This window comes from Lynx canadensis, chromosome B3 (assembly GCF_007474595.2).
Source record: "Lynx canadensis isolate LIC74 chromosome B3, mLynCan4.pri.v2, whole genome shotgun sequence".
NCBI classification, from domain to species: Eukaryota; Metazoa; Chordata; class Mammalia; order Carnivora; family Felidae; genus Lynx; species Lynx canadensis.
In genome coordinates, this window is record NC_044308.2 from 145,209,284 (window position 1) to 145,226,640 (window position 17,357).

A 17,357-nucleotide genomic window follows, 5' to 3' on the forward strand; every position below is an offset into this window, starting at 1 on the left:
GCATCTCCCCTTGGTGCCGGTGGTGGGGGCCCAGCCGCTGGGCCCAGGTCTGACCCCGAGGCCTCAGGGGCCCTCTCGTGCCCCGGGGGAAACATGTGCCGCCCGCGACCCCCGCTGTCCACCCGGAGCGGCCGAGAGGCAGCCCGCTCTGCCCGGACCCCCACCGCCTCCGGAGCACGGCGCGTGCGCCCGGACCCCAGGTGGTGCCACGCGCCAGCCACAGTGCCTCCGAGTCCCGTGACCCCGTGCAGACACCGTGCCATCGCCGGTGCTGCAAGGCCATGGGGACCCGTGTGGTCCGGACCCCTGCCTGGAGGGGGGCCTGGAAAAAGCGGGGAGGCCCGTGGTCAGACACCAGGAGGGACTGCCAGGAAGACGCCATCTCCCGCAGCAACCCGCAGACAAGCGTCCACGGGACGGCCAACGCCGTGCTGCTCCTTCCCGGGGTGACGCTCTATGTGCCTGTCCCCATTACCAACGTGGGGACACACTGGTTTTCTATTAAAACGCACTGCCACCTCTTTTATTAGTCTGGGGGTTTTTACCCAAAGGAGCGAAACAGGGACCATTTGCTACGGAATTGGCTTCATCGGCTAAAGCAGAGGTGGGGGCAGCGGGGAAGCCTTTCCTCAGGGGCTGGGGCGGTGGTTACAGGGTTCGGGATTCAGGGGGCCCGGGTGGAGAGGAGGGGCCGGTCCCCAGAAGCAGGAGCCGACAGGGGCCGTGGTGGGGGGAGGACCCCAGCCCTCAGGGACCATCCAGGGTCACAGCTGGTTCTAGCACGACCAGGGTGGTTACCACCTCCCGCAGCAGCCCAGCCCTCCCCCCAGGACCCCACCTCGCCTCGCCCCACCCCCCGAAGAGGACGGGCAGATTACTACCCATATTCCAGATGGGGAAACTGAGGCTCAGAGAGGTAGGTCACATGTCCAAGCCCGTGGGGCGGGCACAAGCCTCAGGCTCAACCCCTCCAGCCCTGGTCCCGCCCGGGGCAGTCCGCCATGAGGCATGAGGCAGCCCCCTCCTCACAGCCACTGCTCTCGGCCAAGAGCCCGTGACGGCAAAGACATCCCAGGTCCGGAAGGCCCACAGGACGTGAGCACCTGCTTTGGGGAGAACACTGCTCAGGCTGTGCACGCCCTGAGAGGTCCGAAATCCCGCGTCCAGCCTTGCGCCCCGGGAAGCCCCGGAGCCCGCACGGACGCGAAGGTCCGAACCCGGAGAGACCAGGCCCTCATCCCGGCAAGGTTCTGAAGCGACAGGAACAAACACAAGGCAGTTTTTACACCGTAGGAGCGGACGAAACACCGGAAGCCAGGACACTGAAGGTGGATGGAGGTTGGGGCCGGGGGCGCAGAGGCTCCATTGTCCACAACAAGGCTCAGGACTTTGTGTTTATTTGGACGTTGAACAACAGACACACCAGGCTTGGGAATCATTACTTTCGGTTTTCGTCAGGAGTGGAGTTAAGACAAAGATGTCTGTTATCCACACGCAGCTGGGAGAAGCAGAAGCGATCGGGGGGGCCCTTCCTGCCCAGCCCTGGGGGACCCAGCTGTCCCCTCCCTGGAAGCCCCCCGCTGGCCTGACACGGGTCTGTGCCGGCGACAACCCCGCTGCACCAGTGACACCTGCAGGTAAGTGGGCGCGTGTCTCCCCTAGCCTGACCGAGGAGGGGAGGCCCCAGACCCGGCCGGGCGCTCCAGGAGCGGCAGCTGCCACGGGCGGGCCCAAACCTGCCGTGGACCCTGGGGCTCCAGGAGGCCACGTCCCGCCCCTGCTCCTCTGCCCCGGGGCCTGGCTGTTGCTGGGAGCAGAGCGGAGCGCTCAGGGGCTGGAGAGGGTCCCCTCGGCTCGTGCACGAGGGCTGAGCTGAGACCAGATCGGCTTGGGGGCCTCAGTGCTCCCAAAACAGCTCCCCCAGCAACCCAGCTGCTCTGTCTGACATTCTCGGCCGGGCCCTGGGGCCAGAGCGCCTCTGAGACGGCAGGAGGTGACGGGCGGCCTCCCTTCCCTGGCCCAGGCTGCCCGCCCCACTCGGCACCTCGCCCCGGACCCGCATCCGTGGCCTCGGGAGATCCGTGCCCCCATGTGGGAGACCAGACCAGCCCCCGGCAGCGCGAGGCACGGATGCGGGGAGCCGGGCGTCTCCTTCCCTGGAGGGTGGGGAGCAGCAGGAGGGTCAGCCCGGGAGACGAGAACGGGGTGCCCCACCCCTGCAGAGGAGCACTGCGTGCAGATGTGGAAGCCGGGGAGCCCCGCGAGGAGGGGGGTCCACAGCCCAGCAGCCCAGGTGGCTCATCACTGAGCTCTGGGGTCACGGGTCCCCCCGGCTCCTCCACCTGCCCCCGTGTGGACGGGGTCATGCCCTCTGGCGGCCTCAGTGCTCCAGGCTCCGTCCATCAGACGGGAAGGGAGCCCCTCCACCGGCGGGGGGGGCCGGGGGCACAGGGGGCGTCCCGGTGGATGAAGGCCAGAGGAGCCGCTGTGTCCTCACCAGCTCTGATGTCTGCTCACACCTTGCGGCTCACGCACTCATGCTCACGGTTGGGCACACACATTCCCATCCATGCTCACACACTCGTGTGTGCACATGCACGTGCTCACATTCCTGCGCACACTCACTCACACTTGTGAATGTGAGCTCACGTAGAGCTACACGCTCACACACTCACACCTTCCCGTGCACTTACATGCGTGTGCACACACTCGTGTCACACACGCACTAACATCCCACAGACACATCCACACGCTCACAGGCACTCACACGCTCACCCAGACGCCTCTAGTGGCACCTGCCCCACCCCATCCTCCCTAGGGGGTGCTGTGCCCCTCAGCCCGTGTCCCCGCCTCCCCCACCTCCCCACCCTGTGACACAAACATTGGGGCCCGGGGAGCCTCCAGGCAGGGCCACCCGGGGCTCCCCCGGCAAGTCCCATGGCAGAGGACGAGGGGCACCGGGCGCGGGCCCCCAGTCCTGACACCACGGCCACTTTCCAGGACACCCACACAGCCACCACCTGACTCAGGGCAACACCACTGCCCTATGCTTTTGACGCTGAGACCAGGCCTGGCCACCTGGGCACCATGAAGCAGGAGCACGGGGAACCGGGCCCCGCGGCAGGGGCGGGGGGTGCAGGGCCAGAAGGTGGGGAACACACTGCCGGAGAGCTCCCTCCTGCACCCACCCCCCAGCTCCCAGGCCACAGAAGTCTTGGCCCACACACTGCTCAGGAGCAAGGGACAAGAGCGACGCGTGGCCCCCGTGGGCTGGGGTCACTCTGGGGACGCAGGCTGCCCGACAGAATCGCACACAGAATCACACCCGGGCAAGCCGGCCAGGTGACGGAGACGGCACCCAGCCGTGGCGTGCAGGCGAGCCCTACGGCAGGGGTGCCCTAGAGTCTGGACCCCCGCTCAGCAGGCTTGCCCGGCCAGCGCCCCCCGGAAAGGCCGGCCGTGCAAGCACGGAGCCCGGAGGAGGCCCCTGCGTGGCCCTGTCTGAGGGCCGGCGCCCACCCCGGGCAGCCGCCACGCTCGGGGTGGGGGTGGGGGGCTCGGTGAGCGGGCTCACTCACTTTGCACGGTGCCGAGGGGGGACATGCAAGGCGAGGGGCAGGTGGGGCCAGGCAGGGCCCCCCCTGCTCCCCCAGGTGGGGCTGTGAGCCCCGGGGCGAGGCGGGGGTGGAGGGGGGGCGTCCGGGGGCCGGGCTCCCCCGCCCGCACCTAGATGACCGCGCTCTTCTCCTCCTGGAAGGAGGTGCGGGGGGTCGGCCTGGCCAGCAGCAGCTCCTTCTCGTGGACCAGGCTGTCCAACAGGTCCTCCTGGCGGTAGTTGTGGTAGACTTTCAGGAAAGCCAGGATGGTGACGGCCAGCCAGGCCAGCCACGAGGCCCAGAGGCCGAACTAACACAGAGGGCAGAGGCAGGGTCAGGAGGCCGGCCGGCCCGCAACCCCCCTGCCCCGGGGTCCGCCTCGCCTCCTCCCCCACACGCCCATCCCTCCCTGGCATCTGGCGGCCTGCCCTCTGAACCCCGAGCTGCACGATGCTTTTGGGGGTCTGCCCACCTCGCCCCCAGGCAGCCCAGCCCCCCGGCCCCAAGCAGAGCCCGCCCATGACAGAGCCACCTCCAGCTGCTGGGGTGAATTGACCTTTATCGGCTTCTCCCAAACAGCTGAAGGAGAAACAATTTAACGGAACCAGGCCTGAGCCACACGCAACAGATCCTCGTGTCAGGTTGTCACCAGACTCGGCTCGCGCCTTCCTAATCTAATTGGCGCAAGTAGCCCCGAAGCATTTTCCATTCCATCTTCGTGAAGGAGTCTCCGGTGCTTTCAGCTCATGTCAGCAAAGAACCTTGGACCCACCAGATGTGCAGCCCCCCAGCGGGCTCCTCTCCAAAGGAAGAGTCCTCAGATCAGCCACGGGCCCATGTGAGCCCTGAGAGGCCAGTCTGGGGTCCAAACATGGACCTGGATGCCAGCAAGCCCTGCCCAGGGCTGGAAGAAGCCAACCCCACCTGCGCACCCCGCAGCAGTGTCGTCTGCCTAGACACAAATGTGGACCCAGACACAGGCCCTCGCTGACCCCTGACAAGCCCCAACACACCTATATCCCAGCCAATGGGTCCCCAGAGAGGCACCGGGTCTCCTGGAGGCCAGGCAGGGGGAGGGTCTCTGCCCCCCCACACCGTTCCTCAGACATGGCATCTGCTTCCCCTGGCCAGGCGTAACCACAAGCCCCCCAGCATCTATCGGAGGGTCCCCGCTCCAAGCGCCCTGCCCCAGACTGCAGACCAGGGATCTGATGCCTGGTTTCCTTTCCTGGCACAGAGCACTCTCCTCACCCCCTGAACCTCACTTCCGCAGTTAGCTCACGCTGGCCCCTCCTCCTAGGAGCCCAATGCCTCACCCCTCTCCACATCCACCTGCGAGAACCCTCACTCAGTCTCTGAGATCCAGCTCTTCCAACCCCTCCTCCAGGAAGCCTTCCCGACTATACCACTCACTCAGCTGCATCTCCTTTGCTTGGCCCCATCCTCGACCTCCCCTGGATGAGAGCGAGAGCGTTTGGAGACAGTCTGTGTATCCGGTGTATTCAGCAGTGAATGGAATCCTCCCCAACGATGCAAGCTTCCCTGCCTAGCAGAGCAGCCCCGCCTACCCGGCACCCCCTCCCACCAGAACAGCCCCGCCTACCTAGCAGCCCCTCCTACCGGAACAACCCCGCCCACCGGGACAGGCCGCCTACCCGGCAGTCCCACCTACATGAACAGCCCCGCCTACCCGGTAGCCCCAACCTACCAGGACAGCCCCGCCTACCAGAACAGCCCGCCTACCCGGGAGCCCCGCCTACCAGAATAGCCCCCGCCTACCCAGAAGCCCCTCCTACCTGAACAACCCCGCCTACCGGGACAGGGCCCCGCCTACCCGGCAGCCCCACCTACCTGGGCGATGGCAAACTGGTCGTAGAAGGCAGAGTTGTCCACGTTAAGCTCCAAGTTGATGTCCTGGAGCTCTTCGCAGCTGAAACAGCAGGCGCGGGGTGGCAGTGACGCCAGGACACGGGGCATGGGGAGCGGCATGCAGCACCCCCAAACGGTGAGGCAACTGTCCTAGCCCCAAAGGCTTCATCCCTGACCCCCTCCAACCAGAAGCTTCTGCTCCCGCTCCTCCCATCCCTATCGCTGTCTTCCAAACCCTCCACGGACCCAATCCGGCCAGCACTCAGCCCAGGCCTCTGCCCGCGAGGGCGGCACAGGGCGGGATCTCCAGGGCCTTGCTGTGTAGCCATATCCGGCCCTCCAGGGTCGCGTGCGCTGGGCCTACGTACCCCCTCCCCCCACACACATTCGCTTGGCTCCACCTCCGGGTGTGGGAGGTGCCCTACTTTCACTGAAGGGGGTGTTGAGGCCAAGGGGGCGGGTCCCGGGAAGTCCCTGGCCAGGTGTGCACAGGTGGGGGCACAGGCAGGATGACAAAACCCCGAGCTCAGAATGGGATTCATGCGCCAAGACGTCGGCTGGGGGCAGTGGGGGTGGGGCGGGGCCCAGGCGCACCTGTGGGGACACGGTGCCCTTCTCGGTGATGGCATCGCACCACATGGTGAAGCCCACGCTCACAATGGTGCTGGCGATGAAGACGAGAAGACCACAGAGGCGCTGACCAGAAAGGTTCAGGAAGGCGTAGAGGAAGGAGCTTCAGCAAAGGACGGGAGGGGACAGTCACCGCGCGCCACCACCGGGGTCCCCCTGACACCCCAGCAGTGCCAGGAGACAGCTGGCGTGTGGGCCCGATAGGGTGAGGGGGCCCTGTGGGGCCGCCAGGACCACCTTCCCGTCCCTCACTGTCCCTCACCCCGAAGTCCCATGCTGACCCCAGGCTGCCCAGCCCAACCTCCCGGAGACCCAGCGTGGGGACACGTGTCAGCACCGCCTTCCGGAGGAGGCAGAGCCAAGACTGAACCCCAGGACGTTTGGTCCCAGAGCGTCAGGACCAGCGCGTGCTGACAAAGCACGACGCCCTTCCCAGGCCGTTCCTGACGCGGCTGCCCTGAGGCCACGTGCCCACGTGGCCATCGACGGCGCTGCCTGCACCTGCGTCAGGGGCTTGTGGTGCGCCCCGCCCTCATCTCCCCACTGCATCCTAAGGCCCAGCTGTGCCCGGGGAGGGGGTGAGGGACGCAGGAGGCAGGGCCAGGAGGACAGAGCTCACTTGGGGTCCACCCGCACACGGCCCCACCAGGGTGCCTACACAGGACCCAGCGTTTGCTCTCCGGCCGAGGGCGGCGTGTGGCTGGGGCACGGCAGCCCACCCCGCCAGACGCCCTGCCCCACCACCCGCCTCTCCAAATCGCCCCCTGGAGACTCAGAGTCCCGGGTCTGGCTGAGCCTGGGGACCTGTAGGGTGGGGGGGACAGGGGCGCCCTCAGGGGGGACGGCAGCCCCGGCCACACCTACCGCGTGGACATCTGTCCATCGACACATGGAGTCTGAGGGACGAGATCGACCCAAACTGGCTTCACAGAGAACACATCCTGGAGGTCTCAGCCGGGGCCCCAGCCAGGAAATCGTGAAAGCTGCTGTCGGATGCGGTGGCTTCCCCCGGACGAAGGGGATGCACGCACCGTCCATTTTGCGTTTGTCCCCGCCTGCACCCCGCCACGCACTAACTGAGCACCCCCTCACCCTGTGCTGGGCCCTGAGGGTCAAAGAAATAACCATGCCCCGGTCCTGGCCCCGGGAGGCACCCCAGCCTGGGGCGGGCGATCAACCGCGGCCGGCAGCACGTCCAGCAGGGCCGGGGCTGGGGGCGTGAACAGGAGGCCGGAGGCCCAAGGCGGCAGTCCCAGAATCACAGCCAGCGGGTCTGCGCCCACGTTCACACGGACGCGCGGCACGTCAGCACCACTCCCAGCCGACCGGGGCCATCGTCAGGGCCGTGACCGGACGGCTCAGCGTCCAGGTCACGCGTGTTTGCGGCGCCGACCTCCCTGTGTCCGACTCCCGGCGCGGCCTGAGCCGGCCGGAGCGTTTCGTCGTGGTGGGTGGGCTCCGCGCCCCCTGCCCACCACGGACGGCCCGAGGGCTGCTGAGTTCCCCGACTCTGCAGATCATTGCCTCTCCATCCTCTGCCCAGGGGGCTGACCCAAGTAGACCACGGCAATGGCCCCTCTCCCCGGCTCCTGGCTGAGCCCAGCCAGTGGGGACCGGGCAGGGTGGAAGGAGAGGCAGCGAGCGTTCATCCCCAGGCCCCTGCTGGGGGGACGTGGGGAGGGGGATGCCCCCTGCGTGGCCGTCCCTCCACTGAAGGTCACCGCGTCTCTTCCGGTGCCTGCGGCCAGAGGAGGAGACAGGGCCGTCGCAGGGCCCACGCCTGGCCCACACCCTCGTCTCTGCCGACCGCCCTCCTCGGGTTACCCTCACGTGCGTGAGCCTGAGCGCCTGTTCCCAGCTGGGACCCCGACAGACAGCTCCGGACCGCAAAATCCACCTGGCCCTGGGCGCTCCGAATAAGAGGCCCAGAGTTACAAGGAGGGGTATGTTGGGGCCAACCCCGCCTCCGAGGCCGTCACTGGGGACAGCAGCGTGTCAGCTCCAGCCACCTCTCTGCCAGAGGGGTGACCTTCAGCAAGTCACTTTCCGCACCTCAGTTTCTCCCTCTGCGTGGGCAGGGGGCTTCCTCCCGAGCATGAGCACCCCCTCCCTCCCCGGGACAAGCCTCCACCCGCCGCCAGAGCCCTGGGCTGGCGCACCTGCAGCCCTGCGCGTGGGGCTCGGCCTGTGGCCGCGGAGACGGAAGCATGGGAGCGGCATCAGCCACCAGATGCAGGGAGCCGGTGGCTGGGACCCAGCTGCGCCCCCTGTGGGCCGCGTGGGGCTAAGCAGGCTCGGAGAGTCAACGGGGGGCCCTCCTTCCCGGGAGCGAATGCTCCAAGGAAAGCAGAGGCTACCCAGAGCCTACACCCCGGCTTTGGATGGCCACTGCGCTCCAGCCCAGAGAATGAACGGGTCCCGGGGGCCAGGACCGAGTGGTCCACAGTTGGAGCAAAGAAGCTGCCCGCCTTGGGCACGAAGGCCGGCTCCCTAGGGCCCACCACCTGCCAGCAGCCTTTCACCAGCACACCAGGCACCCTGCCCTGCAGGTGCCCGCATCCCGGATGAGCCGGCTGCGGCCCTCAGCAGGACTTCCTGGAAGGGGGGGGTATGACCAGGGTGCAGAGGATGGGTTTGATGGGCAGTCCCCAACCTCAAGTCCTGCTCCCCCTCATGGGGGGGGGGGGCGGCATCCCCCATGTCCGGCCCCAAATTCTAGAGAGGCACACCCGGCTTGATTCTCCCTGTGTGGCCAAAACCACCCCCAGGGGAAGCCTGCTCAGCCCGAGGCACGGCTTCCCACCCCCTGGGGGGCGGGAACAACATAACCTTCCATAGCCAGAAACTTCCAGCCGCATCCGTGCTAAAACGGGCACAACTGGGGGCTCTCCTCCCGTGACAGGAACACGGAGTCCCGAGCCATCAGACAGGGAGGGCGTGGGCTTGCGGTCATCCCAACAGCCTCCTCCTACTCCCCAAGTCCATCTCCGGCTCGTACCATGGAACCTGTCTGGGCTGCAGAGTTCTGAAGAACCGGGTGTGTCCAGAGCCTCATTCGACTCGGCCCTCAGAGTCCACAGTGCCCCCCCCGCCCCGCCCTGCTCCCCAAGGACCCATCAGCCTGCGGCCCTAAACAGGAAGCTCGGCACACACAGGGTTAAGTCCATCTTTCTCCCGCCACCGCCACCACCACCACGCCTCTCAGGGTGCCAGGCCGGATGTGCTGTCTCCATGGTGACAGTTATCCGGAAAGCCCTGGGAGCGACTGCAGGCTGGGGGACAAGTGTGAGAAGGCAGATGGGGTTGTTCTGACCCAGCACTCCCCAGCTGTGGATCACAAACCGAGGCCACCTGTACCCTCCACTGCCACTGGGCACCCCCCCCCAGGCCTGTGACCCACCCGGCCTCGCCCAGTGTCCCAGCCAGCAAGCACCCGAGGAAGCCCCAGGGGCCTCTGTTTCACAGGCCCATTCCTTCAGCCACAACCAGGATGAAGCCTCCTGCAAGCTGTCCCCACCCTTAGGGCCTTTATTCTCCTGGGCACAAGCTGTCCAGGGCCCCACTCTGTCCAGGGACATACCGTACGTGAGGGGGGAGCTGGCACCATGGACAGGGTCTAGCTCAGGCGCCAGGGACCCGGCCCCGAGCCCCTTCACACAGCCCAAAGGGCAGGGCTCTGCCCTGGGTCTCAGCAGGGTCCTGGCTGGTCTCTGAACGTGGTCTCAAGAGAATTAGCGTGCACACAACCCCAAAGCAGACCCCAAGGCTGACAGCAGCAGTGATGTCCTTGATGAGCTGGACACCCTGAGGGCCCTCACCACCCCACGAGCTCACTCTAACCACCCTTCCCAGCCTCCTGTCTGTCCCGAGTGCCCTACTGTCCCAGCACCCGCTCGCCTGCTCTACACGCTGGACCGACACCTGAGCCGGGACCGGCTTCTCCAGGCCCCCATCCTGCCTGCCCTTGAGGCAGGCCCAACCTTTCTGGGGCCCAGGACTCGGCACGGCAGGCCTGCAGGGCTGACCCCTCAGCCAGACTATGGGTCTGAAGACCCCAGGGCTGGGGAGTGGCTGCGAGGGAGCAGACCTCACACGCAGGCCTCCTTTCCGTCCTCATTCAACAAACGCTAATCTGTGACTCCCAAGGTCAGCCCTGAGCACACAGAACCTGCCTTGGCTTCATCCAGCCCGGGGCCCCTCAGACGGAGCCACTCCTGGGTATCCATCAGGGAGAGCTCTGGCCTCGTCCTACCACCAGACCCGGATGAAGGCTTGGCCCTTGGACAGATGTCACAGCGGGCTGGCTGCCGAGGGCCCCTCGTCCCTATAGACAAATGGCCTAAAGGTGTTCAGGGTCTGGCCGGTGAGGGCCTGCAAACGGGCAGGGCCCGGCCTCTGGGGCTCACAGCAATGTGGGGTTCCAGAGCCCCAGGGACCCCCAGAGACCGGGAGCAGGGCGGGGAGGGCCAGAGACCCAGAGCCTGTGCGAAGAAATCTCGTCACTCAGACGGGGCAGCAATCTAGGGACAGCGGTAACAGCAGCTTCTGTCCTTTGTCAACTCACAGCTGTAACGGGGGGTCTCGTGAGGGTGCTTGTCTTACAGGGACGAGGTGGGACGATGGGCCTGTGCCCACTGCCCCCAGCCTCCCAGACGGCAGGGACCTCGGCTCCCCTACCCTGCTGGCCGTCCTCTCCTCCTCAGACCCTGTCTCATATGCAGAGAGGCTTCCCCTGTCCCCATCTGCACAGAGACACTGACTATGGTAACACCCAAGGTCGGCAACATGCACGCACGTGACACCTGAAATCCCTCCTGGGGACACCAGCCGTCGAGTGGGTTGAGGAAGTAAGAGGCCTGTGGCAGGGCAGGATGGCCCCCTGGACTGGCCTGGGCTCACCGGGGCAGAGTCCCAGCCCCACAGCGCGCCCCCCCGCCCCCCCCCCGCCCCCCACCGCCCCCAGAGGCCTGCCCAGGCTGACACGCGGTTTCCCGCAGACGCTGAATCCAGAAACAGTGATGCGCTGAGCTGTGCCCTGACAACGTATGTCCAAGTCTTCGCCTCAGGACAGGTGCCTGTGACCTTAACTGGAGACGGGGTCTTTGCATGTGTCATTCAGCTAAAGACCTCAGGGTGAGGTGCACCTTAAATCCGATGACTGGTGTCTTTATAAGAAGAAGGGAAGAAACAGAGAGAGCAAAGAGGCCATGTGAAGACAGAGACAGCGACAGGAGCGGCAAAGCCCCAGCCAAGGAATGTCAAGGGTTGTGGGCAGGCACCAGAAGCTGGCCTGGAAAGGATCCTCCCTCCAGAGGGAGCCTACCCTGCCAGCCCCTTGATCTCCGACCCTCGGCCTCCAGACCCGTGGGGGAATAAATTGTTTGCGGCCTCAGTGTCTGTGATCTTTGCTACACCCCCCCCGGAGACCCCACGTGTGTGTGTTGCTGGACCTCACCCTCCTCCGAGTGTGCAGCCCCCACGCTGGGCTCTGCCTCGGCTGCTCGGGTCCTCTTTACCCTGCCACCCTGTCATTCCTCCCCGGCCCCTCTGAGGGCTCTCCAGAGTCCCTGCTTGAGCCTTCTACCCGCTCTCCTCTCAGAGCAACAACTTCTCTCTCATGTCCCCGAAAGAAGAGAAAAGCCCCCCAAACTGCCAAAGAGTGATGTGTGGAGGCCAGTGGGGGGGGGGGCAGAGTTTGGGAGAAGGCCCGATCTCCCCTGTGGATGTGAGGGCAGGCAAGGGGCAGGAGTGGCCTCCTGGGAGCTCAGCACAGCAGTCCACGGCAAGGGGCGTGGTGGGTCCACAGAGGGTCCCACAGGCTGGAGGTGCCTGGAACGCTATTGGCTGAGGACCCCAGGTGAACCACATCCCACTCTCTCACAGAATTGTGCCAGGGCAGGGAAGGTGAAGGGGATGCGGAGGCCAGGAGGGAGGGAGGCCTCAGGGACCTGAGGCTCCCGTCTTCCAACCCCAGCCAAGGTCCGAGTGCTGGCCGTAGACCCAGAGAGGGTTCCCTCTGGCCTTTGCCCACCACCATCCTTCCCAGGAGGATGGGGGTGAGGGGAGGACTGCCCCGTCTGCCTGATCACCACCAGCCTGGTCCCTCCCCTCCACCAGAGGAGCACCCAGGCCCACCCGCTAGGGGCTGTCGCAGAGCACTGACGGGTGTGGGCCCGGCTGAGCCAGCAAGCCAGGGAGGGCCCAGGGCTGCTCCGAGATGACAAGGCAACATTTGCGCCCCAGGGGCAGGGGCGGTAAATGCCCAGAGCGAGAGGTGACGCACACTCGGGGAGGAAGCACCGGCCTCGTACGGAGCGCGAGTGACCCTCGGGGTCCCGGGTTCTGCGCAGACAAAGGGCAGTTGGCACGGAGGCGGGGAGCTCCGAGGGCTGACATTTTAGGGCCTGCGAGCTCCCGGGAAGAGGGAGGGGCCGTGGCTCCTCCTCGAGGGGGGAGGGCCCGGGGGCGCTGCGGGCACGGCAGGGACGCCGTGCGGGGGCTGAGGGCCGCGTCCGCAGGCCCCCACTTACCCCTCGTGTCCCTTGCACAGGAAGAAGAGCGTGCGCCAGGCGTGCGCGGCGGCGAGCAGCAGCGAGAGGAGGCTGGCAAGCAGGCTGAAGCGGCAGGCGGCCGGCGGGCCCCACTCCTGCACCGTGAAGCGCTCGCGCTCCTGCACCGTCAGGTTGGCGCTCAGCCACATGCCCTCGGTGAACAGCAGGCAGCGGCCGCGGAAGTCGTGGCCGTTCTCGGACAGCGGCACCACCACCACGAAGCTGAAGAGGAAGGCCAGGAAGTAGCAGACGCACTGCGCGAAGAGGAAATTGTTGAGCGCCATGGCTGGCCCGGGCGCGCCCAGGAAGCGGCCGGCGGAGGCCGCGGGGCCGGGCAGGCGGCCGGGGCGCGGGGCGCGGGGCGCGGGCCGGGCCGGGGCCGCGCGGGAGACTGCGCAGTGGCGGCGCCGCGGGTCCCGCGCGCCCCGCCCGGACGCGTGCGCAGCGGCCGGGCGCGGGCGGCGCCTGCGGTCAGCACCACGGACAGCTCCTGGCGGCCCGCGGGCCCAGGGGACCGCGCGGGGCGTGTGCGGACGCAGGGATGCGGGCGCGGGGACGCTGGCGCAGGGATGCGGGCGCGGAGCGGAAACGCAAGGGGGACCGGGCGTGTTGCTAGGTCCGCGTACGGGAGGCTGGACTCTGCCATTACTGGCACCAGGAGCTACCTGGGTGGGCCTCACATGGGCTGCCTGTGTCCCCAGTCCCCCGTGAGCCTTAAGGAAAGAAGGCTGAGAGGTCCAGGAGGGATGTCCGAGATGCCCACAGTGCTGGGTGGGAGTCAGGTTGCAGTCCAGGCCGGAATGATTTTTTTTTTTTTTTTTTTTTTTTTGCTCCAGGGTCCTGGAGTGACAGAGGTCATCTGCGGAGAGGTGGGGGATGGTGAGGCCTGGGTGTAGGGAGGAGGGAGCGGTCTGTGAGCTGTATTTGCGTTTCTCCAGCACCTCACCCTCAGAGGGCACATCTGTTATACCACCTGACACAAGAAGGGCCCTGAGTTGATATTTAGGATAAATAATGAATGCCCCGAGCACCTCATTAACACAGCCTTTGCTGAGACGGAATCTGCTGATGCATTAATTAATAGAATTAATGCCTTGTCTGCTTCCCTTAAAGACTAAGTCACGTTTCGTCCAATTCCCAGAGTGAGGAAGCTTTAGTCTTGCTCTTTCTAAAAGGAATTGCCAAATGGTTTAAATTACATCAGCATTTTTGTTGCAAGCTCTGAAAAAAATCTCTTTTATTGCCAAAGTATATGTGCCTTTTTTAAAGTCAAGCAATATAGATATAAATTAAGTAAGAAGATAAAGTGTCCTCATTCCCCCGTCCCACCCTTTCACACTACCAGAGTAACCACGTTTCTAGAGATTTTGCTAGGCAACTAAACGCACACCAACACACACAATTTACACACATGCTTCATAGTATACATGCCATTCTGCAGGCCGACCCTTTTAATCCACAATACGTCATGGACATTATTCCCTGCTTGCACATAAAGATCTATTTTATTCTTCTTAATAACTGCATAGCCCTCTATAATAATGATGATTCCACAATTTGCTTAACTATTCCTCTTTGAATGGGTGTTTAATTCGCCAATATCTGCCATTTCAAATGCTGCTGAGTGAACATTCTTACGTATATAGGCTCGTGTACTTGTGCAGGTATTTCCCATAAAGGAAACTCCTGGAAGAGGAATGGCTACATCACAGGGTATGCACATGTTAAGTGTCAACAGAAATTGCCAAACTGAAAATGTTGTGCGAATTTACTCTCATGTCCGTGTCCTAGACACCTTCTCCAAAACTGAGAAATACCAGTTGTTTTAAAATTCTGTCGGGGTTACGTGGAAAACAATATCTCATTGATTGTACGTAAACTTGGATTCTCCTTATCATCATGAGGTTGAACATCCTTTCTTATGCTTGCCACCATTTGTAACAAGTCTTCTGTGAATTGCACGTTCTGTTTGCGTTCACTTTAATTTTTTTAAGCTCATTTATTTATTTTGTGAGAGGGGGAAGGGCAGAGAGAGAGGGAGAGAGAGAATCCCAATCAGGCTCTATGCTGACAGCACAGAGCCCGATACGGGTCTCGAGCCCATAGACCATGAGATTATGAAACCAAGAGCCAGACGCTTAACCGACTGAGCCACCCAGGCGTCCCTATTTACGGTCACTTTACAGCATACACTGAAGACCAGCCATGGGCTGTGACAGCAACCCTTTTCCTGGAGAATTCACTCAGGGTTTCTGCTATGATGGAGCACCCCAATCCAAGCAAAGGGAACCCACTTAGGAAATTCAGCTCCCACACACCCACATGCACCTGGGGCAAGAGTAGAAATCCCATCCATCTGTTATCTGGTGGGTTGACGGATTTGAACATATCTGTTACACTTGAGGGTTTGGCCAAAACAAATGAGACCATGACAATGAAGAAGGAAATGGCCAGTGGGAAAACTCTAGGCTAAATTGGAAAGATTATTAAGTTTCTACATTATAAAAGGTACAAGACCCTGGCATTTTTATTTTATTTTTTTTTTCAACGTTATTATTTTTGGGACAGAGAGAGACAGAGCATGAACGGGGAGGGGCAGAGAGAGAGGGAGACACAGATCGGAAACAGGCTCCAGCTCCGAGCCATCAGCCCAGAGCCCGACGCGGGGCTCGAACTCACGGACCGCGAGATCGTGACCTGGCTGAAGTCGGACGCTTAACCGACTGCGCCACCCAGGCGCCCCTACCCTGGCATTTTTAGAGATGAGTTCTATTAACTTTCAAAAGTCAGGAATTCTCTTGTTATTGAAATAATTTGAAGCTATAAAAAATACAGAAAACTCATTTTTTTAAAAATTCACTTCTTAAAAGTTGGCATTACATTAATGCTAAAGCATCATTAGAAGAGTGAGCCAAAGAAAGTAGCAAGAAATTTTAAAATATTGGCATATTGAATACAACTCGACATGGCAAGAAAATTTTAAACACGAAACCATTTACATTTATCACAAACGCAAGCATAGCTTGGCTTTATGAAAACTATCCACAGTTATCACATCAACAAATAAAGGAGAAAAATCCAGGGTTTTTGTTTTGTTTTGTTTTGTTTTTTTTGTTTTTGTTTTTTTGTTTTTTGTTGTTTTTTTTTTTTTTTTTTTGTCAAGAGATACCTAAAGGCATTTCATACAATGGAATAGCTATTCATTATTTAAAAAAAAAAAAAACTGTGTAAGACAAGAAGAAAATTGCCTAAATATGATAAAGACTACCTTAAAATAGTATCAAAAATCTGCAGCAACTTTCATAAGGAAAAAGGATAAGAATTGTCACTATTACAAACCATTACTGACAATTTGCTTGGCAATTCTACCTAATGAAACAAGTCAAGAAATTAAAATATGCAGTCTATCTAAGGGTGCCTGGTGGTGCAGTCAGAGCATCTGACTCTTGATTTCAACTCAGGTAATGATCTCACAGTTGGAGTTCAAACCCCACATCAGGCTCTGTACTGACAGTGTGGAGCCTGCTTGAGATTCTCTCCCTCTCTCTCTCTCTCTCTCTCTCTCTCTCTCTCCCTCTCTCTGACCCTTCCTATGCACTCTCTCTCCTCAAAATAAATGAACAAACTAAAAAAAATTTAAAGATACTCTCCAAAGAATATTAGAATTTGCAATTTTATACAATGACTAGATATAAGATAAACATACAAAATTCAACCCGGGGTGCCGGGTGGCTCAATTGGTTAAGTGTCCGACTTCGGCTCAGGTCATGATCTCATGTGTCGTGGCTCCGAGCCCCGTGTCGGGCTCTGTGCTGACAGCTCGGAGCCTGGAGCCTGCTTTGGATTTTGTCTCCCTCTCTCTCTCGCTGCCTTTCTCTCTCTCTCTCTCTATCTCTCTCTCTCTCAAAAATAAATAAACATTAAAAAAATTCAACACCCTTTCTCTGGTATCTTAGGTCAGGTTCTCTGGGAGATTGACTCTGCGACTCTGAAATTTACATGCGTCAACACACGTGATGAAGCAGGTCACAGACCCGGCTCAGGGAGCAGCTGTACCAGAGGCCTCAGCCACCACCACGGGAAGTTCTGAGAGTCAGACGGTCCCTGGGAAAGGTCCCAACGGAGGCAAGGAGACCATGTCTATTCTCTCACATTTTCCGGTGAAGGGATGTGGCCTTGGGGAGGATGAGTTCTGTTGGTGAAGCGGCTGTCTTTGGCAGAGGGCAATTTCTAGAGGGAGTTGTGGTTGTGGCAGATGGCAGCCAACATCTCTGGGGGCCGAGGAGTAAGTGCCTCTGTCCTGAAGGGGGGGCTAGTGACACACCGCGGCATTCAGTCCTCGGGCAGCCAGGTCTACGAGGGAGCGGCATGTAGGAAGTTCCCCTGGTTTGGGAACAGCTTCTCTCAAGCTCTACTCTTTGGAACGTTTCCCGTCGCCTCCCCTTAGGGGCCAGAATCAGAGGTGGGGCTCTGCTCCCACAAGCCTTTCTCTTGTGACTTTTCTCAGGTAAAGGCCAGCAGAGTCCTGCTCCCCGCGGCTCACCGGTCACTTTCTGCTGTGACTGTTCCTGACCCATTCTCTGTTCTCACTGGCGGCCATGAGCTTGTGCTTTACTGGTCAGACCCGCGGTGAGGCGCGTGCCCGTACAGGCGCGCTGGCCAGCCGGGAGCTGTTGCGTAGGTGACATTCAATTCTCCTCTGTAGCCGGCG

General features: G+C 61.7%; 1 protein-coding gene across 1 annotated transcript; it reads right to left on the minus strand.

The window, feature by feature from the left end:
- Positions 1-1,381: 1,381 nt before the first annotated feature.
- On the minus strand, positions 1,382-12,964 carry TMEM179 (transmembrane protein 179). Its single transcript, XM_030320117.1, has 4 exons — positions 12,626-12,964; positions 6,061-6,198; positions 5,448-5,529; positions 1,382-3,906 (listed from the first exon to the last, which is right to left on the minus strand). The coding sequence occupies exons 1-4, from the start codon at positions 12,928-12,930 to the stop codon at positions 3,727-3,729; spliced, it is 705 nt and encodes a 234-aa protein (XP_030175977.1). The 5' UTR covers positions 12,931-12,964; the 3' UTR covers positions 1,382-3,726.
- Between the last annotated feature and the right edge of the window lie 4,393 nt (positions 12,965-17,357).

Excerpts from the sequence above, each read along its gene's own strand:
- TMEM179 (XM_030320117.1), bottom strand. The coding sequence starts at position 12,930 with ATGGCGCTCAACAATTTCCTCTTCGCGCAGTGCGTCTGCTACTTCCTG. Across the intron at positions 6,199-12,625 it reads CTGTGCAAGGGACACGAGGG|CTCCTTCCTCTACGCCTTCC; the intron begins GTAAGTGGGGGC and ends CCTTTGCTGAAG. Across the intron at positions 3,907-5,447 it reads ACCAGTTTGCCATCGCCCAG|TTCGGCCTCTGGGCCTCGTG; the intron begins GTAGGTGGGGCT and ends CCTCTGTGTTAG.